This window comes from Rattus norvegicus, chromosome 2 (genome assembly GCF_036323735.1).
Source record: "Rattus norvegicus strain BN/NHsdMcwi chromosome 2, GRCr8, whole genome shotgun sequence".
NCBI classification, from domain to species: domain Eukaryota; kingdom Metazoa; phylum Chordata; class Mammalia; order Rodentia; family Muridae; genus Rattus; species Rattus norvegicus.
Window position 1 is genome coordinate 13,815,987 of NC_086020.1, and position 23,975 is coordinate 13,839,961.

Below are 23,975 nucleotides of genomic sequence, written 5' to 3' on the forward strand. Positions count from 1 at the left end.
CCTCTTGGGGCATGGAACTTCCTTAAGACATTCTAAAACTCGAGTTTTCAGCCTTCCTAATGCTGCAACTCTTTAATGCATTTCCTCAGGTTGTGCTGACCCTGAATATAAACTGATTTTTGTTACTAGTTCGTAACTGTGATTTTGTTAGTCATAAGTCATAATGCAAATATCTGATATGCTTCTCCTATGAACGGGTCATTTGACTCCCAAAGGAGTTGTTACCCACAGGCTGAGAATCCTTTTGTGAAGGGAGGTGAAACCTTTTTATTCCACAGTGAAGTTTAACTCCCTTAAACGGAGGGAGGAACAACTCCGTTGCTTCGGGAAGCATCAGAGACCGACTCTCAGATGTGGTCCCTAAGCACATATGAAGCGCAAGGCCGTCAGCTATGCTTGGGGGCTGGGGGTGGGGCCTTCAGGAATGCTCATGTCTTTGAGTCACTTCTGCTCCTCTAAGCAGCCTCTCACCCACACTCGTGTAAGTAACCTCAATAGAATTCATTGGCTCACCAAGTTGGACTTGGATGGTGTCTTCGGTCTGTCATGGGTTCCCTATCTGGTCTGAATAGATGTTTGCCTCCACAGAAGTAGTGTCACACAACACACACATCAGGAAACAGAATGATGAAGGAATGCTTGCTAGTACTTAGCGCATTTTTTGAAATATATTTTTTATATAGTCCAGAGTCCCAGTCCTGGGACTACCCACTGTGCTACCCACAGTGGGAGGCAGTTCCTGTCTCAGTTAATAAAATCAAGATAATCCTCCATGGGTAGCATAGAGGATACTCTCCCAGCTGGTCCCAGGTTGTGTCGAGTTGTCCATTAACACTGAAGATTTTAAGCATTTGATGCCTACACCGGTTCTTACTGAATTATTGGTGAGTTTGCAGTGAAGCAGTTAATTGTTTAAGGACATCTAGTCTATGGTTATGGCTTTGTCTCTTTCCTTTAATGTCACACTCTCTTAGAAGTCACCTCCCTTCCATAGCTCGTAATCCTGGTCATCTTTTGTGGACCACATAAATTTAGCAACTCTCATCCATTGTACAGAACATCGTGGGCAGTGCAAGTGGGGCAGACTCCTTATTATAAATATTGACATGGGGTCTGCATAGGTTAAATGCATGAAAAATAACCTTGGAGGCACCAAAACACATTGATGTTACAAAAAAAAAAAAAAAAAAAAGCTCAGCACTTCCCCATGGATTGACTTGACCAAGAGCAAGTACAAAACTGACTTCTCCACTTTCTCCCTGTATTTCTGTCTGACTGTAGTTTTGGTAACTGGCTTTGTTTGTAAACGGTCTCTTAGTGTGATCAATCCCTATTGTCTGTGTTTGTAACAAGCAGGTTTGCTCTGTATTTATTGACAAGCACAGAAAGCTTGGCACTGGGAGAAAAATAGAGGATACTTTCCAGAAAATTTTAAGAGTTTTACAAAGTTAAGTTACTGACTCCAACTGACCCCAAAACACTTAGTACTACAAACTGCTTTATCAAACTATATCCATATTCTGTATTCAACACTCATGGTTATTTGCCAGGTAAGGCTGCTTTCTGTCTGTCGGTTGTTCTACGTCAGTGATTTCCATAGTGAACGCGTGTATTGCTTTAAGGCAGAGTCATGGAAGACTGTAAAACATGAAATCAAAGGGATTCATCAGCTTAGGATGTAAGAGGTGATTACATGGAAAATCTAAGGCTAGTAAAGTGGACTATTGTTTTCTAAACAGACGGGCTTAACACACAGCCAGATATCAGGTCAGTTTTTAAAATTGTTTATTGATTTTTTTATATATTTATTTTAGTATGTGATCTGCAGAAGTGGTAATTCCCAGAAGAAGGAATCAGATCCCATTACAGATGGTTGTGAGCCACCATGCAGTTGCTGGGAGTTGAACTCAGGACCTCTGGAAGAGCAGCCAGTGAAGTTAACTGTGGAGATATCTCTCCAGCCCTCAGGTCCAGTCTTAAGTTGGCTGTGTGGTCCAGCAAAGATATCAGTCTCCTTGAATATACAAGATAATTTTTATAAAATCATTCTCACTACAGAATCAAGTGAAAAAGTGATGTAAAAACAATTTAAAACTTGAAAACAAAGGCCAAAGGGTAAAGCACACCCTAACACACACCCAATTATTAATTAGTGCTTTAGGAAACATGTCATTGTTTGCTTTGTTAACGAACCTTGGTTCAGTTTGTTATTTACTGTTTGTAAGAAGAGTTCATGCTGTTGAAGTGGTAGCTTATGGTCTTTGCCCTATGTAACTGTAAATGATTTTTGTCTAGTAAAAAGAGACTGTAAATATTCATTCATTTTGACTCACAGTGTTAAGATGTAGGGTATTGAAGTCTAAACTTATTTCAGACCTTAGTTAATAGACTGCGACTACTCTTAACTTTTCTGTAAGTCAGCTACTCTGTCTTTCTGGTCTCCTCAGTAAAGAGTTAAATCAATCTTGGAAACATTCATTCTATATTTGTATGATTGGCATATCTTTAAATTTTGAAAATTGTATTTTGACAATTATGAGGAGTTAACCTCATTCTAAGGGGTTACATGAACTGGGTGACTGGTGTTGCCATTACTCATGACAGAAAGAAAAAGAGGAGAGAATACATTAAAAGGAAACGGGGATGATGCCAGGTTTTGTTTTGGCACATTAGGCTCTATTGAGGCACAAATATATGATCCACAGACAGAAATCTAAGTTTCTAGTGGAATAACTAGAATGGCACAAATGAAACACTTAACAAAGTTTAGTCGTTAGCATATAGGTGATGTTTAAAGACAAAGAGTAATGGGTTGGGGGATTGGTGAGGAAAAGTCAACATTGTAAGAAGCTAGGGAAAGCTCATGAGAAGTAGCTGGGACAGCGGTTTCACAAGCAAAGGCTTAATCATCAGACGTGACCCAGGGGTGTGAAATGAGAAGATGCAAACTGGGCTTAGTGTGTAATGACCTAGTAAAATGTTCTAGGAGATAGGAGAGGCTTGATATGCCTTGAGTTGGGAGAAAACGAGACCCGGGATATGAATTGGAGATACAGATGGCCTTTTAAGGAATCTACATTAGGTCTAAAATCTACATTACAGCACAGTAACAGCTCGAAATCTGTTAATGTCTTTTCATTACACTTAGGATAAATTTCCCGGTGTCATCAGGGTATACTGGGATCCAGGTAAACAGAGCAGTGCTTAGCAGTTGAATTTCTTACATCATTTCATTTTGCAATTATGCTTATCATTGTTCTTCCTCTGTCTCTAATGTGTCAATCAATGCCTTTTCCTGTCTTAGGGCTTTGATGTAGCAGCCTTCCTGAGCATAGTGGGAGTGCAATGAAGACACATCGCTCAGATCTTCCTCCGAGAAGACCTATTGTGAGGAGCAGAGGTGATGCCTCTGAGCATCCGTAGGGTCACCCCTGAATTCAACCCTGGCCTGGCAGTGACAGAAGAGTCACTGGGTAAGGTCTTCTGGCACAGTCGACCTGTGTGAGTCTCCTCTAAGGGGAAACTTTTGTTTGGGGGCCCCAACGGACTGAGATTTTCTTACAACCCTGTAAGTCAGTGAAGTTCTTGCTTTCCTTTTCAAAGGCCTTAGAACTGCCTTGCTGTCTGAAGGCTGTCTCATTTTCTGTTCGCTATATATTTCTATTTCACAGGGGTTCCCTGGTTTGTCTTCTGTCACAAGGAGGGACTGCATGTGACAGTGACAATTATTTAACCTCTCGGTGCTGGACACTTTTACAGATCCACAGCACATAGGCTCCATTTATCTCCAGTCCCAATTCAGTTTTCCTATGTTGTTGTTCTACCTTGTAATTTGTAAACTCTGGGGTTTTTGTTGTTGCCGGTTTTTGTATGCTATTCTAAGGTGAATCTGAGACACTTTGAACGTTTTACCTTGAAAAACCTCAGTTTGCATCTCAAAAAGAACATTTTCATAAGTGGACAAAAATATTATTAGAATGCCTGAGGGAATTAATGATTTCTTTGTATAATTGAATTCTCCATTCATATACAAATTTCCTCAATTATCCCCATAATGCCTTTTATAGCTGCTTTGTCAAAACTCTTATCTAAGCCAGGACAAGGATTTTCTGGAGTCCCTAAGTCTTTTAAAATCTAAGCCAATCTCCTTTTTCCTACTCTCATTTGACAAGGCAGGGGCAGTTGTTGTAAAGGATACTTTCCTTTTTTGATCTGTCTGGTTGTTTCTTCACAGCGTCTCTATAAAAAGGTGCCTCCTCTACTATCAATGCCAACCTGAGACTCTGCAGCAGTCACACAACAGCTAGCTCCCCACTCCTCCCATCTGGTGTCTCTACGAACCACTTAGTCAAGGTATTTTCTATAAGCAGAATAATATATCTTCTTTGGTACATGGTTTATTTCACTCGATGCAAAGAATTTAAGGATCAACCGTGTTCTAGACACAGGGATTTTATTTCTTAAGGCCAAATGATACTTGATTGTAGTATACAGTATGTTTTATCTAGTAACTCATCTGTCCATACATATTTGTTTCCACAGTTTGACTAATGTAAATAACACTACTCTGAGTGTGTTTCCTGTTTGATTTTCTGTTTTCATTTTGTTTGGGCATGTACCTGAGGTATGTCATGTTGATTTTAAAAAAAAAATAATCACCATTGTTTTCCACAGAAATATTTTATATTCATGTTTGCAATCTATGACCTGGTGTAGTGCTGGTGCTTGTCTGGGGAAATCACTCAGTCTGTTCCACGGCACTAACAAAGAATTGGCCTGGCAAATATAGAAGACCACGCCTCTCAAGTAGGGAAAATAAGAACTGTATCTCTTCAGGATGGTAGAGCCCTCCCTAAGGATGGGAATCCAATAAATGGATTCTGGTTTGAGTCCTCCCGTTTCCACTGTTGGGCCTGCTCAGATGCCTGCCCCGTGCCTTCCTACTATCTCTCCTCAAAATATCTTCTGTGACCAAGAAGACAGCATTTCAGGGAGAAGGGTCACTTTTGCATTCCTTGTCTGCTTATATTCTTTAATTCCCCTTCAATCCCATATCTATATCAACAGGTGCTAGGTTTTTTTTTTTTTGCTTCATATTGTTATTTTGTTTTTAATTGACATGATTATCATATAAATGAAAGGGGTCTAATTTGATGTTTTGGTTTATATATACAGAATATTGACCAATTGAGGGCACTTAGGATAGCCATCTTTCAACACTTATAATTTCCTTCTGTATCACAATTAAAACTCCCTTCTTATCTACTTAGAGATGTGCAGTACACTATATACTAATTCTAAGTTAACTTATTCTCTCCTGAAAATGTGCTTTTGTGCCTATTTGACCAATCTCTGTATGTTCCACTCATCAATCTTCAGTCCTGAGCAACATTATCATATTCATTTTCTATCTCTCCATGATCAACTTTTTAAAAGAGTAGTAGACTAAACATTTAAACTCTTTGAATATTTAATCTCTAAAGGGGATCTCATAATATTTTTTGAGCAACCATTGGGTCATCTCTTGAGTGTATAGTTGATTTTCTTTAAACGTATTTAAGTTGGTTCTTGTCATTGGAATAGAATGGCGGAGGAAAGTAACATAGGGAAGAGCAGTGGTAGTTTTTCTAAGAGTTGCCTTGCCTTGGTCATAGTGTCTATTCACAGAAATGGAGCAATGACTAAGACAGGAAGTGGTGATTGGTTTTGGCTCACAGTTTGAGGGTACAGTCTACCATGGGACAGGAGGATGATGACAGGCAGCTGTTTACACTGCATCTGCAGTGAGATTGCAGAGAAAGATGAATAATCCTGCTCAACTCCTCTTTTTCTTCCTTATTCAGTCATAACTTGAGCCCAAGAAATGGTGCCATTTATACTTACGGTTGTCTTCCACCTCAGTAAAACTAATCTAGAAACTCCTTCACAGATATACACAGAGATTTGTTCCTATGGTGACTTTAAGTCCCATCAAACTGATGATCAAAGTTAAGCATTACAGTAACTTAACTATTATTTCCCTTTTAAATTTAAATCACTACACTTGAACTATCCTGCTCAACTTGAACAATGTATTTCTTATATTCCCTTTTAAAAAAAATCTATCATATTTCTGTAGCTTAGATTGTGTATGAAAGACACTATAATAGAGATGTATGCAAATTAGGTTGAACAGAAGGCTTCTTAGAAACAAGTTTTGTAAGGAACTAGCAGAGCAGATTGGATAGAGGGAGAAGGTGAACTATGAGGTGATTAAGACAGAAGCCTCAGAGGACTGCAGAGTGAGCTGCGAAGTTGGAGAAGTCTCTTTTGTTTCTTTGTTTTAGAAAAAAATGAAAACAAACAAGCAAGTAGCCTCCCCTTCCTTCATACTGAGAAGTCTTTGGGTGCATCTTGCCTGTATGGAAGTTGTATATTACTGCTCAAGGAATTTACTTTGTGGAGAGCAATTGCCCAGGAGGAATTGAGCTGTGAGTTTTCAATAGCTAGGGCTGTTGGAATCTGGAGGACTAAGGATCTGAGACAGGCATATGAGTGGTACTTACTCCACTGCATTCATTATCCCCTGAGGTAGTGTGTCTTGGCTTATGACATTTTAAAGAAATGACATTCTTTTTTGCATATACATAATCATTTTATTTGCTTTCTTTAATAAATATGAATTTAAGTATAAACTCAATGTTCAAATATTTCATTCACAATTTTTGATTTTTGGTCGAAATCAATGATATTTTCCCTTGAAAATGTAACACAGCTCTCATCAATTGCACAGACCTTTTAAATGGTTTGTATTTTTTTATTGACTAGAAAGATACCTAAATCACGAGTGGTGTTGGGAGGTAATCAACAAAACACATTTTTACATTTTCCTCAAACACCAAACCAGAAAATGAAATAATTTTACTACAGATTTAAGACCCGTGGTTTAGATTGTTCTTTATAGTTCATAATCTTCACCAACACAAGACAATGAAACTAAACCAAACTATAAAAGAGACAAGAAGCTTGTGGGATATATGACTGCTTTTGTGACTTCTGAAACTGATTCATGGGATCAAAAACTACTAATGAAGTAAGGGGTCTATTCCAGAATTTTGGTAAGCGTTAATGGTATTTGAACTATGTAATTGTGCTGTCTCTCACAGATTCTTTGTGAAAGTACCTTATAGTAGCTCTGACAAATCTTATCACAAGTTTGCTTTTAGTTTTGAAAGTCAGACACTATCTGTAGGCTTCACTGGGCCAAAAACTGGTTGGAAAGACTGGGATTCTTCTGGAAATGTCTAGCAGACATACCCAGTCTTTTGAAATTGGGAAACAATATTGCCATCTACGAAGTTTACTTTGGCAAACTGCACAACTGAGTTATAAATCATCCTGCCAAAGTCTCATAACTCTTTAAGTAATTTATGCTTTTGCATTTGGTGGTGTTCATCACTGTCCTGATGTCTGTCACTCCTGCTTCCAGGGACATCATTATTCTTCACTGTTCGATTTCGGCTTCTAGCATCCATGACTCAGGGGAATGCTTCTCTACATCTCTGTTTTCAAAACCATGATAACAGACTGAGCCTTAACAAGTCTTTTCTGGCTCTGATCACAGGTGGGTAAAAGTCCTGTACTCGTCAGAATTAGACATTGTGATTAGACTCTGTTCCCTCTCATGACCCATTTTAACATTATATCTCAAGGTGTGGATTCTAATTTGACTCGTAGACATCTTTTCCCCTATTAGGTACCATATTTATGGTTTCAGGATACCAAGATGTAGCCTTAGCTATTATTCTACCTATCATACCACTATGATCTATGTACAGCCTCCAGAACAGTCACTTATGAATCACTGGTAATTGTACAATGTTTAACTTAACTTCATATCTGTGCACTAAATAGTTAACATTAAATATTTAAGAAATAAAAGTACTTAATTTTATATTTTAGGCAGAGTCTCACTACTAGTCCTGGCTGGCCTGGAATTCACAATGTAAAGAACTCAGAGATCCGATTGTATGTCTATTGGGTGCTGGGATTAAAAGTATGTAGCACCACGCCCAGCAAGTTCTTCATTTCTCTACTTTGGTTTTGGGAATGCTACCATTTAGCTATTACTTTTTAGTTCTATCCCAACTCTCTAGTCAAATTTCTATCTACACTCCAGGCTTAACTCATACACAGCCAATTACCCAGTGTCCTTCCTTCACATACAAATTTAGATATAGTATTTCCCTTTTCTAACACCTAGCCCCAGTTTATTGTATTTATGCCTATAAGAACTGCTTGGTTAGCTCAGGAGTTTCCAAGTTTTCCACAATAAGACTTCGTTTTACGCATCAAGTATTTATGGAACACCTAAGTTCCAGATATTTCATTTGGTACAAATATTCGTGTAAACGGAATTGTGGCCTTGAGGACAGTCGGTCTAGCAGCTTGGTGATCGAAGTAAGCTTCAAGAGGCTTGGTGGGGAGTGGAGATAGAATGCACACACAAGGTTTACAGCACTAGAAAGTGAAGAGCAGAAGCAAACAAATACATTGCAAGTCGCACAGAAGAAAAGGATGGTTTAGGTAGTCTCACTGTACATGACCTAACAAAACAACAAAATGAAAAGACTAATCCAGTCTGCCTTAAAATCACTTGGGAAAGCTGTACGGGGAAGAATGCTTAGCTTGGTCGTTACTGAACTAAGATTGGAGAACATCACCTTTAGATTTAAGTTTCTCGGGTGTACCAGCCACCCAGAATTGTACATCTTTTTGTAGACCTGGTTCCTCAATCACTGCTCCGTCTGAGCAGGCTGCTTGTGCCGTGCCTTCTTCCCCTTCCTTCGGTCGACGCTGTGCACGCGTGCTCGGAACTCCAGCACCATGTCACCCGTAGAGCCTAGCCTTGCCTGCCTGAACCCCGCGTGGTGACTTAACAGGCGCGCAAAGGATTCAGGAAAGCATCTGGCCAATCCAAGGGGTCAGACAGACAGCAGGGCGAAATGTGTACTTGACTGACATGAATGCTGACCAATGGAAACAGAAGACAATCGACGCTTCCGCCCCAATGGGCCGGCTGTTGGCAATTTCGGCCAATCGCACCCAGAAACTTCTGTCAGGTGGGTGGTCCCCGAGGCCGTGGAGGTTGGTGGCTGTTGAGCGGTTCTCGTGGTAAAGTCCTTGAGCGGAACACCTCTGTCGGAAGAGAAAATGAGTTTAGCTCTGAGGTCGGTAACGAGGAGGCCGCGCCTCCGTTCCCCAGAGGGGCCAGGGAGGGCGTGGAAGGGAGGCCGAGTCGGGAGCGGACGAGGAGTGCCGAGCATCAGACCTCGGCGGTCCCCGCCTCCCACAGCGCCGCTCCCCGAGTGAAGTCTCGCGAGGTTTCCCTCACGCATCTGCGGGTTTCGGGCCTGGCCGCCTGCTTCCTCCGGAAAGTCACAGGAGAGCTCGCCTTTCTGCCCGGGTCCCGTGGCACGCTGTGCTTTGGGCGTCCTGGGTGGATCTCGTTTCCGTGACACCCTCCAGTCACTTCCGGACATCCCCCCTCCCCATTGGCTCCTCACCCTGTCCATCTACACTTAAAGGCGCCCCCGGACCGCGCATTAGCCTGGGGTGGGTGTGTGGCGAGTGTGTGTGTGTGTGTGTGTGTGTGTGTGTCCGCGCATTAGCCTGGGGTGGGTGTGTGGCGAGTGTGTGTGTGTGTGTGTGTGTGTGTGTGACCGCGCATTAGCCTGGGGTGGGTGTGTGGCGAGTGTGTGTGTGTGTGTGTGTGTCCGCGCATTAGCCTGGGGTGGGTGTGTGGCGAGTGTGTGTGTGTGTGTGTGTGTCCGCGCATTAGCCTGGGGTGGGTGTGTGGCGAGTGTGTGTGTGTGTGTGTGTGTGTGTGTGTGTGACCGCGCATTAGCCTGGGGGTGTGTGTGTGTGTGTGTGTGTGTGTGTGAGCTGGGGTCACGTGAGAAAGATTCCTGGCTGCCACCGTCACCCGCTCAGCACTGATCTCCCACGTCTGGTCCACCCGGAGGGCGTTCCTGACGAGACGCTGTTACAGTCAGCCGAGTTTTAAGATTTTGAGGTTTTAAAGCTTCCATCTTTTAAAACGTGCTGATACACGTGTTGTGTCGTATCCTCGTTTAAACATTTGGACTGCTTTTTGCATTGGCAGCTCTTAAGGCAGACATTTTCAGATCCAAGTGCCCTTTTTAGATTTCCTTTAAACTTCAGAGTTTTTAAATGAAGACGTCTAACCTATCGTTTACATGTTAAGTGAGAGTTAAAACACTTTTAAACATCACGTCGTGGACTTAAGCACGAGTATTAGATGCTGCGATTCTGGGCGCCTAGTATTTGCATGTTTAGGCCCTTTAATAGTTTGCCTGGCTAATATCAGTGGAATAAAACCACAAAGCACTGTTAGAAATGTATAATCTAAAAACATTTTGGACTTAGAATGCTAAAGTAATCTTTTAAGTTTTATGGATGATTTTTGTAGTAATTGTGAGTTGGTTGTCATTTGTGAATTTCACTTTTGTATGTTTTTTTTTTTTGGTTATTTTTATGTTCTTGGTAGATGACAGGAATAATATGTATGATGCTTTCAACTTTGATTAGGATTTCGGTTATAAAAGTACATTTGGACTACAGGACGTTAACTTAGGCTCAGTTTCTTTATGTGCCAGACTACTCTGTTGAAATTTAGAAAATGATTCTTTGTCCTAAGTTGGGTTAAAGTAGACTAAAGGCATTTTTCTGTGTCCTAGAGGTGAGCTTGTAGTAGACAAAACAAAAAGGAAAAAACGAAGAGAACTCTCTGAAGAACAGAAGCAAGAAATTAAAGATGCTTTTGAACTGTTTGATACCGACAAAGACCAAGCCATAGATTATCATGAATTAAAGGTAACAGGGTATTTAAGATCCATTTTTGTTTAACTCAATTGCGTTTGTGCCTGTTGCTTTAAAGTCTACTTTAGAAGCTTGTTTCAGAACTGTGAGGCTGTTTGTAGTGCCCACCCACAGGTGCTACAAGAAAACGGAGTAAAAATGGAGTATGGCTTCTAGAACCTTGTATTTAAGTGTAAGAGTGCATCTTGATGGGAAGTCTAACTTTTCCATTCACCCAGTAAAGGGACAGTTCTTAGCATGTTCTTCCTACAGTTGTTTTCTTCTGTGTGATGATATAGCTCAGATTTTTAACAAAACAAAATTTTTTGGCATATGCATGTGCCCCTGCTGGCCTGTACATCCCCTTGTGTATCATGTGGTGGGCAGAATAGGGCCTGTGTATCTTCCATCACTCTACTCCACTGCCTTGAGACAGGCTATTTCCCTGAGTTGGAAGTTCAGCACTTGAGAGTGAACTCTGGGGATCGCTGCTGTCTCCACAACTATGCCTGTCTTTACATGAGTGATGGGGATTTGAACTCTGGTCCTCAAGATTTTAGGGCGAGAACTCTTACTGACAGTTTTGAAATGGAGAGATCATTGACTTTGCTCAGACATTTGAGATTGACTTTTAATTTTTAAGATAATACTAGCACACTCTTAGAGTACACTCTTCTCTGTTACAAAGGATATAAATTGTCTGATGCCTAATGTTGCTACGTGCAGAAGGAAAATGTCCTACCCAAGGCTTTAATTACTAGTAAAGAGGGAAGGGGAAATTGGTTATGAACACATTTCTCACGTTCAGCCTAGTAAGAAGGATCACATTTTGATCTCTTTAAGTACCCTTAAAAGTTCATTTAGTAGTTTTAACATTATAGGGGTAGAATCTATGTAGCGAGATGATAGACTATTTAAAAGTAATAATAGACTTTGAAGCTTTGGCCTCAGTCTTGAGGTCCTCCTTTAGCTCATTCCCTAACCCACTGTTCTCTTGCTGCTGCTCCCCTCCTCCACATAGCATGAGTTCTTCCTGTCCAGTGTCTTAGCTATTCGTTGTCATTGACCATCACAGATGGGGACTTTGTCTCATAGCTGGAGCGTCCTCATTTCTGACTTGTCTTTTACACCACCATTAATTCCTGTTGTTCTTGAATCCTTTGACTATGTTCGTTGCTCATAAGCTGTTTCTGGCTGTCCCCTGTATGCTAAGTAAAGCTTCCTCCGCTCAATGACCTTTGAATGCTACTGTCTCCACTTCCCACTTGTCCTTAGTTAGGAATTTCTTCTGCCCAGAGCCTCCCGGTCCAGACGGGGACACCTTCATCCCAGTCGTTGTCTCCACGTCCTTTCTTTCAGCTCTTCCTCTGTTCAGTAAGGGACCACTGACTTAGAAGACCTCACTGACTACTAACCCAGCTTTCCTTTCCTGGGACTAGCAGCGGTTTTCTGTGTAAACTCAGTCATCTGAAACTAATTGCACCGCAGCAGCTAATTATACCTGCTCCGCTGGGAATGCCGACTGCTTGCTTGTTTGCTGAGAAAGGATCTTTATATGTATCCCATGCTGGTCTCAAATGTATGACAGTCCTGTTTCAGTCTCTTGAGTGATCAGATTATACAGTTCCACTATGTCAACCATGGATGCCTGAGACTTTTATGCTTTTTATTGCTTTTATGCGCCAAGAGCATATCTGTGACATGTCTCTATATCCCTTATTTGAATGTTATTTGTATTAGTTTAAAATTTTTTACTATATGAAAATAACTACATGATGTGCAGACCCTGTCTCCAAACAAACACATAGCGTTTATGTTGAAGGAGAGAAAATAGTGCTTTCTTTGTTTCAGAATTCAGAAGTTGGAAATATATTTGTATGTGTTATGTAACAAATTATTATCTTTGTATTTAATGCATTGTTTTATGTATTTTTTGTAAACTCTTTAATTAGTTGGTCATATAAAATAGCAAAATGTCAATGAAAATAATTTCTAATTTCAAAATGAAAAACCAACATGGTGTCATATTCTTAACTTAGAGATTAAAAATACAGAATAATTGTGCTTTAGAAATCTATTGTCATCTTTTAAGATGGAAACTTTTTGATAAATCAATGATGCTTCTTTTGTAAGGAGCGCGTTACAATTTGTTTTTCCTTTTTAATCCAAAAGGTGGCAATGAGAGCCTTGGGTTTTGATGTGAAAAAGGCGGATGTATTGAAGATTCTTAAAGATTATGACAGAGAAGCCACAGGCAAGATCACATTTGAAGATTTTAATGAAGTTGGTATGTACTTAAGTCGTCTTTATACCCAGTACTTGTTGGAAAATTATGAGGTTTTTTTTTTTTTTATGTTTTCAAAGAGAAAAAATATTTCCAGCTCTACTGTGAGAATTAGTTTTGACTTGATGATTTCTTTAACAAAGAATTATTGTCAGTTTTTTGGGGGTTTATTAAAATTATGTCACTAAAGGGTGACCAAAATAGTTTTTGTCAGTACAATAGATAGCTTAATATCCTGACATTTAGGAATATCTGTGAAGACTGCTGTGCTTCGTGACTTTTGTTGGTACAGTGCAGAAGAGGGAAGTAGGACTTTGTGTCTTGGTGGGAGACGGGGACATGAAGTCCATCTTGTTAGGTTGACAGTTTGTTAGACTCTGTACTCCCAGTAACCTTGATCTCAGTGAGAGTGCGTGTTGTAAAGCTGAGGTGCTGGCCAGGCTGTCGTGAGGGATGTCTCGGCAGGATCGAAGCAGGAGAAGCTCAGAAATGCCACCTGAAGATGGTAGGAGCTTACTGTGATTGAGTCTTGGGTAGTAATTCTTATCAAGTTACTCAGGCTATATATACAGCTAAGGAGTTTTCAGTAGAACATTTTGGAAGGCTAGGAGTCGGCTACTGTAACTTAAAGCCAATGATACCATTTAGGGGTCATAATCTAAACATGTCATATAGTTATTTTTATATATTAAAAAAATTAAAACTAATACAATTATACATGCACCTAAACCCGCACATTTAAATATTAAAGAAGTAATGTAGGGAAGAAAAAGAAATGGTAATAAGAAGACAGAGGGACTCCCCCCCACCCCGCAATTTCTCCCTTGTTAGGAAACTCCTACCTAAAGTACAGGAGGCAGCAGTTCAAGGACAAATCTTTAGGGAGTAGTGTGCCTTTTTCAAAGGCAGACTGTCCCCACCCAGTCTGTAGGATTGTTTCCTTGAGGAGAGCATGAGCCACCTTTCTCCTCACAGTGTGGGTGGTCCTCAGGTCAATCACAGTACCCAGGTCATTTAACACAGGGCGTTTAGAGAAGCAAGGTGTCTGGACGTAGTGGAAATGATGCTTTCATGACAAAGCTAAAATGAAGGCACATTAAGCACCACAGTGGAGTGTTAGCACAGGCTACCCTGGACCCACATTCCAGGCTTCAGGTCTTGGTTCTGACTCTGACTGTGAAACTTTGTTAGTTTACTTGTCTGTGACTCATTTCCATGTATGAAATGGGGAACAGTGTACTGTGCTGTAGGTTTCTGGGAGGTAAGTGGGTGATTAGCATGTGAAATGTTAAAGACTGTAGTGGATAGTAAGAGCTACTAAATGTTGGTATTCTGATTAAGAATAATCCCAGCACTCAGGGTGAAGAAGTATCCCATTCTCTGTAAGTTTGAGGTCAGGCTACTCTGCATAAGGAACCCTAGGCCAGACGGGGCTATGAGACACTGTCTCCAAGCAAAACACATAGAGTTTGTGTCAGTGGAGAGAAAATAGTGCTTTCTTTGTTTCAGAACTCAGAAGTTGGAAATATATTTGTATTGTTGGGACATTAAAGCATTCTGTTCTATAATCTTATTGTTTTATTTTCTGTTTTTCATTTTGAAGGCTGCTTTAAGCATTATTCATAGTTTTGTGAACCCTATTTTTCATAAGTACAATTTTAAGAACTGTAGTGTTTACTATTGTACTACTTAGGAACAGACTTTCATATTACCTAAACCTTAGCATTATGGACGATGTGTTGTTGCCTAAGGACTCCGTCCCACAGATATCTCCATATCGGGATCTCCCAGTTAAGGGAAAAAAGGGATTACAGTACATTTAGTACAGTGGAAGCTAGAATCATTTGTCTGAGGCTAATGAGTAGCAGGTGTTTCAGGATTTTCTGCTTTTAAGGTAAGGTCAATAGAAGTGAAATGTTTTTACTTCATCTGTTCCTGGCTTGTACTTCTTACATTTTAAATCCTATCTCAAAGGAAATATTACAGTGTTTTCATTTTGATTATTTATCCAACACTGAAATTTTTGCATTTGGCAGGAGGAATGGGAGTTAAAATTACCAAGAAAGTGCATTGAGGAGCTTAGGATTTCAGGGTAGGTGACACTACATTTTGATTCTGTGTGAGAGACATTGTTATCTGGCGTCATGTTTGTGGACGCTGCTTCTCTGCCACCATGTGGTAGTTTAGACTGCGAGCTTAGGACTCCCGAAAGCCTAAAATGTTTCCTATCAGACCTTTTATAGGAAATGTTTATTAAGTCTTTACCCAGGGAATTTAAGTTTTTGCAAAGGGGATTTTTTTTTTAAACTTAAATCTTTAGGGATTGAAGATTTCCAAGAAGATTGTAGGAGTAGCTGAGATGCAGTCCAGACTTAGACGGTGACAAAGCAGAGTGGCACTAGGTGTTCAGCACCGGGAGAGGCTTCAGCTCATGCAGTCCCTTCTATGAGGGATCATCAGTGCACTGCAAAGGCAGCCTCAGTCAGACTGATCATTATACCTAGTGAAGTAAGATGGGACTTCAGTCAGCGGAGTTTAAGGAACGGGAGACTGTGTTTTACAATGGTAGCTGATGAGAAGATTGAAGATGAGCTGAAGGGGATTTTGGAGGCAGAAAGTTCCAGACTTTATGGTCAAGGTTGTTGGTGTGAAAGAAAGACGCTCCATTTGAGAGTAAGGCAAGATAGTGCCTTCAGAACTGTAGTGTGCAATACTTGGATAATTAAGGGACATTTATGGTGTTGAGGGCGATGCCACTGTTTGAGAGTCAATGATGTAGGTACCTTTCCTTCAGTGGAGGTCTAAGAGGCTATGAATCCCATATGCTGCTATAGAAAGACTTGAAAGTCCAACATTTTTGAGTTTGAAATAAGTATTATATGTTTGGATAGAAACTTTCTAACATCTTTTTTTGAATATTTATTTATGTATTTTTTTTAATGTAGAAGTGCTCTGTTTACATGTATACCCACATGCCAGAAGAGAGTCAGATCCCTTTATATAGATCTCTTTTTAGATGATTATGAGCCACCGCGTGGTTGCTAAGAATTGAACTCAAGACCTCTGGAAGAGCAGCCAGTGTTCTTAACCACTGAGTCATCTCACCACCCTTAACATTATCTTTCATGATTTTGATTTTTTTTAGAATTTGATATTTCCTTACGTGATTTTTATAAGGTCTAATATTTTTGACAGTGTAGTTAAATTGTGTACCTTTGTAATTGGTTTTAGTGTGCTTTATGTCATTACAATGTAAAAATCAAAACAACAGAAAGCAGTTGCATGGACAGAAATCTGGAACTTTGTGAACCAGGAAATGACTTAGCTATGTGTGTATTAATTGCTTTAAAGTCTCCTATTAGACTATAGGTGTGGACCACCATGCCTGGTTTATTTCCATTGAAAAAAAGATGTCTTACAAAGAAGTCGTACTTGTCAGAGAGAAATGGAAGGCGATGGTGTAGAGGAGAGTCACCATAAAATACGTCATGTAGGGTGATGCTTCTGCTGCTCAGAGTTATGGCAGTTAGAAGTCCTAAGAAAAGTGCATAGTGTCAGAGACTATCGATAGGCGACTTTACTGACAAATGTGTCTGAAAGACTGATAGAGTGTGTCAGTGGGATAGTGTGTGGGCATGTTGGCCTCCTACGTGTTGTGGCTTTAAGTGCATTAGTGTTTTAGCCATCTGCCTTCCTGGTTTACCTGTCATGTATGTTACTTAATCGATGAAGAAAATTTCCTAACAGTTTTTTTCCTTGTCCTGTTTTCTTGTTGGGACTGAATTCAAACTAAGTTGAGTGTGTGCCATAGAGTTAAGTGTGGTGTTTTATTTTGGTGTTATGGCTGTAGGTATGCCAATTCCTGTTACTGAATATTTATGAGCTTTGATTTGCATACTTATAGTAATAGACTTCAATTAGTTTTTTGGAAACTTTCTTTGGATAAATTAATGGCGAAAGATAATTTTGGATACATGTGTATTTGACGTAGCGTTAGCTTGACTAGGTGCTTTCTCAGCCAAGTGGGATGAAGGAGCGGGAGACAGGCAGCAACTGGTACGGGACTTTGTTTTTTCACTTGAGATTCAATAAATATCCTAGCACTTTCCATCTACAGGCAGTTGAAATTTTCAGATGAATTTGTAGATCCCAATAAAACCAAGTCACTTTTAATGATAGGATGATAAATGCCTTTTCTTGTAGTAGCAGAATAACATATGGCATTACTTCATAAATGTTTACTTAGATATTTTGAGAATTCTGTCAAGCAGCATAAAATTTTATACTATAGACATTAGGCATTAGTTTTTATTATGACTTGGTTAAAGGCCTATGCTATTAAAATATATAAACTTAGTCTATTGATATGTGCCCTTATTTTTTATATATTAAAATTTAGTTACTGACATCTTTAATGACTCATATCTATTTAACTTGTTTTATTTTGCTGAAATATGATTTAGACCTGCTTCCAGAGGGGATTTAACCCCTATTCACTGATGCTGAAACCAGTGCTGATAACATTTGCATTTACTAACATGTCTTATGCCTGTATTGGCACTGACTTCTGTTAATTTCACAGGCTTAGTTGGATACAATAGAGGAAGAATTAGGGTCTTAAACTAAGCTAAGAGCTTTCACATGGCCAGGGCAAATTGTTCACTTAAACTTAGTGACCTGAGAGAGGTGGTATAGTGTTTTTGTGGACTTAATTATTTTATGTGGTATATTTACATATATACCATATATATGAGTGTTTCGCTCGTGTGAGTTTGCACTTGAAGGGCCTAGGTTAGAAGAGGGTATTTTGGGCCCCTGGGACTGGAGTTATAGACTGTCGTGGTTTGCCAAGTGCTTGGTGGGAATTGAACTTAGATCCTCTGTAAGAACAAGTGTTCCTAACTGCTGAGCCATCTCTCATCCTCAGTTTAATTCTTAACAATAGTAGTAAATATAGTGTATATATGTTGTCCCATTTTTGGCCTTTGTACAGTATAATTTAACTTACATTTATAATACGGACATTAAATGGTTAACATGTAAAATGTGGACTTAGAATTCAGGTTTATTTCTGAGTTTTAGTGATCTACCATGACGTTTAATTATTAGACTGAGTGTTGACAGACTCCTGGGTGTTGCTCTCAATGAATAGCTGATTTTTACATGAATGTCCTCTTTTAACTCTAGTGACAGACTGGATACTAGAAAGAGATCCACACGAGGAGATCCTGAAAGCATTTAAACTATTTGATGATGATGATTCAGGAAAGATAAGCTTGAGGAACTTGCGCCGTGTTGCCCGAGAGCTGGGTGAGAATATGAGCGATGAGGAGCTCCGGGCCATGATCGAGGAGTTTGATAAGGACGGCGATGGGGAGAGTAAGTTCACCTTACTTTTCTGAAGTCTTGAGTTTTGGGACGCCAGTGAGTTCTCCCCATCCCACTCTTTCTTTCCCTTTTAGTTTTAAAGATGAAACTCATGATACCTTAAAGGTTATTTCGAGTTTGACCTTGTACTTCAGATCCTTTCATCCCAGCGTCCTGAATGGTGCGAGCCCGGCTGGATGCCACGCTGTAAGCTTCATTTATACTGAAGCAGATCCTGTATAAGCTGTAATGTGAAATAGCACGCGTACTTCTCTGAAGAGGAAATTGCGCAATTTACGAAAAGTTTAGATTTCGGTGCTTTCTCCCTTAACCTGTTTACACTTCTGAACTATAACTAAATTCGTAGATTTTTCTTTCAACCACTTTTCATTTGTTTTTGTTTGTTTGTTTTTTTCTCTGCTGCTCGGTTTTAGGTCATGAGTTCTATTTAAAATGTCACAGTGTTCTTTCCTTGGCTGCCCTGTGTATGTCCTACCTGTCCTGCAAATACACGCTGGTGTCTCACAGCCTTCCCCGTGTCCTGTGGCTTAGGAGCCTCCACCTCTGTTTGCAGTCTGTCGATTCTATTCTTTTCCTAAATGTGGGTTCTAGCGCTGTCGTTTCCATGCTCAGATGGGAGAGCGGATCCTCACTACCCGCAGAGTAAAGTCCACACATAGTGCCGAGCTTGCTTTATTCCTGCTGCGTCAGCTGTTGTGTATAGAACATCTCCATCCTGAGGACACTGGCTTTGCTGCTTTTTTCTTGTATGTTTTCTAGATGAAGCTACACTGCCTGTGGACTCTTGTCTACTTGAATTCTTGTTGGGAGATGAGCGTGTCATATCCTCATAAGCTCTTCACATGTGCTACTTAACTGGAGAGGTCACAATTCTCATTTCTCAGGTCTGGGAGTGCCTTAAGAGTTTGTAGGTTTGTATCCTGTTCTTCTGTGTCTCCTAGAGTACCTTGTAAATGTTTAAGACTGAGCAGGAGTTCATGGAAGTCTGTCTGCTGCTGAACATCTCGGTGGTCCTAACTCCTGGTTTACCTTCTAGGTGCGTGTTCTCTTCCTGTGCCCGTGATGGCGTTCCCTACCTTGCCTTCGCTTCCTAGCTCCTTTGAAATGGCATACTTATAATTTACAGTCCAAGTCTTGATTTGTTTATGTCTAAAATTTCCGCACTAATGATTTCTTTTGTAGTAGTGTTTCCCAATACTGTTTGATCCATGTTTTATAATATATTACTTTAGGTTTCATCCATTTGTTCTCTGTTTCAAACTGAACATAATTATTGCACCAACTCTGGGGTTACTTTATTAGATTAATTCTGGACATGTGCCTATGTGCCTTCACTAAGCATTTTCTGAGCCACTTGAGAGTGACTTTAGCAGGGAAGTGACCTTACCCACTTACTAAGAACATGACTCTCCAGTGTTTTAGCACCCAGTGCCTGAGAATGATCCTTTCTTTCATTCAGTTCGGAACAGTTTTATAGTGACATTTATTCACTTCTGTGTGATTCACATGTGTATGTGTTTCGATGCATTTCACAATACCTGTGTGATGTTGGCCTTCATTTGACACCTGGGAATCAGAGTGTGGCTCAGTAAATCACTGTGTAGGATTTCCAGAGAAACAGTCTAACACACCTCTGGCACTTTACTTTTCAGACGAGGACGATGGGGTGCAGACTGGTATGGACAGAACTGCGACTAGAAGCTGGGTCACTGTTTTTCTGTGACAGATTTTGCCATAATAAGAATTGCCATTTATAGCTTGTGCCTTGCAGATTTACTAAGTCTGCTTGTCCATATTCTCACCTGGTTCGCAGAGGAAACTTTGTTTGCTGCACATTGCTATGTATGAGAGTATGTGTACTTCTTAAACATAACATTTAGGATTATTCAGTCCTGTTTATTATAGGCTGTTGTCTTAAACACACCTTATATATTCAAGTTCCTTGCTAAAGTTTATATATAGTTCTAGTAAAGTGCCAAGTAGTAAGCAGGAGTGATTATTTTCTGTATGTGTAGTTTTCTTGTTTTATAGTTGCTGTGTAATAATCTGCGTTTTCTTAAATTATCTTTCTATTGATGTTTTTGAGCTTACATGGCCTGGCTTCAGTTTCTTTTCTTTTTTTTTTTAAAACAAGCTTTCAAAATCAACAATTTGTTATTTTTTTCCTAGTTTCAAAATGTTGTCATTCTTTAGCATTGTGTTAGTTCACATGCATGGTATAGTCAGACTTACTTAGCAAGGGAAGCCTTACTTAGATGTATTAGTAATGATGATAAAGAGTGCTCGTTCAACTACTGTATTAGAACTGTCACTTCTTAAACTGTTTGTGACAAATATTATGTCTGAGGCTAGCTTTTATTGTAACAGATGTCATGTGTTGTTCCTACTTAATCTAATAGAATACTCATTTATTTATAATGCTTATCACATTTGTATATATATTTTTATTTTAGAAGTTCCTTTGAATAAAGTTATGTTTTGACTTGTAAGATTTTCCTATATTATAAAGTTTAATACATTGTAAAATGACGATTGTGTTTCTTGGGTTAAGAAGGTTTCTATGTCTCTAATGTTTGTGTTGTCTTTCTTGCCACAGTAAATCAAGAGGAATTCATTGCTATTATGACTGGTGACATATAAAGAATTACAAGACTGAACACCAAAATGTTGTGGTTACCATCTCTCTTCTCTTTGTGTGCCTGGAGCCCTGTTTAAGAAAACAAAACAAAACAATCCAACCTAGTTCTTTTTCTGAAAGGAACAAACCAAGCATCCTTTGTATGTATATTTCAATACTGTTAAGTTTATGTCATCAATGTAGTAGTTGACTTCACATTTATAATACATGTTTATATAAAGCTTTAAAACATCAAATCATGTGGTGTATATTATTTGGAGGCTTCTAAATTTATCATTAGTTAATTGCTTTTATTTTCATGCACAGTTTTTAGATATTTATTAATAAAATACTTATTTTATTAGTATCTTATTGTTTGGTTAATTTTTTATTTTAGATTTCTGATATCTGTTAACAATAGAAATCGTTTTTTAAATTTCCCCTCTGCAAACTCCCTATCCATCTCCCCTTACCCTGTTTCTAAGAAGGTGCTCCCCCATCCACCCACCATTAGCCCTAGCATTCTTCTACTCTGGGGCATCAACCCTTCATAGGACCGAGGGCCTCCCCTCCCATTGATGCCAGATAAGGCCCCTTCAGGTCCTTCAGTCCTTCTCCTAACTCTTCCAGTGGGATCCCTGTGCTCTGTCCAATGGTAGGGCTCTAGAATCTGCATCTGTATTAGTCAGGCTTCTGCAGAGCCTCTCAGGAGACAGCTGTATCAGGCTCCTGTCAGCATGCACTTCTTGGCATCCACAATATTGTTTGATGTCTACAAGTATGATGGATCCCCACGTGGGGCAGTATCTGGATGGCCTTTCCTTCAGTCTCTACTCTACGTGTCTGGATTTCCTTTAGACAGGAGCAATTCTGGGTTAAAAGTTTGGAGATGGGTGGATGGCTCCATCCCTCAACCGGGAGGCCATGCCTAACCTCTGGATATGGTCTTGACAGGTTCTCTCTACCCTTTGTGGGATATTTCAGCTAGTGTCATCAACATGGGGTCTTGGGAGGCTCTTGCTTTCCCAGCATCTGGTACTTTCTAGTTGCTACTCCCAGTTCCCCATCCCTCATTGCTACACAGCTTTGTTCAATTCCCTACCTACTGTACCTCTCCTCCATCTCCTCCTGTACCTGCTTCTGCCACTTTTCCTCCTCCCCCTTCCCTCTTCCTCTCAAGTGCCTCCCACCTCCTACTTCCCTTGATTATTTTCCTTCTAAGAAGAACTGAAGCATTCACTCTTTGGTCTTTCTTCCTCTTGAGCTTCATGTAGCCTGAAAATTGTATCTTGGGTATTCCAAGCTCTTTGCCTAATTTCCACTTATCAGAAAGTACATACCATGTGTATGCTTTTATGATGGAGTTACCTCACACAAGATGATATTTTCTAGATTCATCCATTTGCCTGCAAATTTCATGAAGTCATTGTTTTTAATAGCTGAGTACTATTCCATTGTGTAAATGTAGCACATTTTCTGTATCCATTCCTCTGCTGAGAGACATCTGGGTTGCTTCCAGTTTCTGGCTATTATAAATATGACTGCTGTGAACATAGTAGAGCATGTGTCCTTGTTACATGTTGGAGCATTATTTGGGTATATGCCCAGGAGTGGTATAGCTGAGTCCTCAGGCACTACTATGTCCAATTTTCTGAGGAGCTGCCAGACTGATTTACAGAGTGCTTGTACCAGCTTGTAGTCCCACCAAATATGGGGGAGTGTTTCTCTTTCTCCACATCCTCGTCAGCATCTGTGGTCACCTGAGGTTTTTGATCTTAGCCATTGTGAGTAGTGTGAGGTGGAATCTCAGGGTTGTTTTGATTTGCATTTCCCTTATGACTAAAGATGTTGAACATTTCTTTAGGTGCTACTCAGCCATTTGAGTTTCTTCCATTTAGCTCTATTTGGTTCTCTGGAGTCTGAGTTCTTTGTATATATGGGATATTAGCCCACTATCAGATGTAGGATTGGTAAAGATCTTTTCCCAATCTGTTGGTTGCTGTTTTGTCCTGATGAAGTTGCCCTTTGCCTTATAGAAGCTTTACAGTTTTATGAGGTCTCATTTGTTGATTGTTGATTTTAAAGCATAAGCCATTGGTGTTTTGTTCAGGAAATTTCTCCAGTGCCCATGTGTCCAAGACTCTTCCCCACTTTTTCTTCTATTAGTTTGAGTGTGTCTGGTTTGACGTGGAGGTCTTTGATCCACTTGGACTTAAGCTTTGTACAGGGCGATAAGAATGGATTGATTTGCATTCTTCTACATGTGTCCTCCAGTTGAACCAGCCACCATTTGTTGAAAATACTCTTTTTTCCATTGGATGGTTTTAGCTCCTTTGTCAAAGATCAAGTGACCATAGGTGTGTGGTTTCATTTCTGGGTCTTCAATTCTATTCCATTGATCTACCTGCCTGTCTCTGTACCAATACCATACAGTTTTTATCACTATTGCTCTGTAATACAGCTTGAGGTCAGGGATGGTGATTCCTCTAGAAATTATTTTATTGTTGAGAATAGTTCTAGCTGTCCTGTTTTGTTTTGTTTTGTTTTGTTTTGTTTTTTACTCTAAATGAATTTGCATATTGCTCTTTCTAACTCTATGAAGAATTGAGGTGGAATTTTGATGGGGATTGCATTGAATCTGTAGATTGCTTTTTGTCAAATGGCCGTTTTTACTGTATTAATCCTGCCAATCCATGAGCATGGGAGATCTTTCCATGTTCTGAGATCTTCTTCAGTTTCTTCAGAGACTTGAAGTTCTTGTCATACAGATCTTTCACTTGCTTGCTTAGAGTCACACTGAAGCATTTTACGTTATTTGGGACTATT

General features: G+C 39.8%; 1 protein-coding gene across 4 annotated transcripts; it reads left to right on the top strand.

The window, feature by feature from the left end:
- The first annotated feature begins 1,773 nt into the window (after nt 1–1,773).
- Nucleotides 1,774–21,516, top strand: Cetn3 (centrin 3). Of its 4 annotated transcripts, none has more exons than XM_039101606.2 (5): nt 1,774–9,101; nt 10,740–10,875; nt 13,033–13,147; nt 18,332–18,523; nt 21,129–21,406. In XM_039101606.2, exons 1-5 carry the CDS (start codon nt 9,016–9,018, stop codon nt 21,170–21,172), a joined length of 573 nt encoding a protein of 190 aa, XP_038957534.1. In that variant the 5' UTR covers nt 1,774–9,015; the 3' UTR covers nt 21,173–21,406. The 4 variants fall into 4 exon arrangements, with proteins under 4 accessions (XP_038957534.1, XP_063137284.1, XP_063137285.1 ...); XM_063281214.1 differs by lacking the exon at nt 21,129–21,406 and adding an exon at nt 19,292–19,412; XM_063281215.1 differs by lacking the exon at nt 21,129–21,406 and adding an exon at nt 19,292–19,380 and having other exon boundaries at nt 9,080–9,209.
- Nucleotides 21,517–23,975: the final 2,459 nt, after the last annotated feature.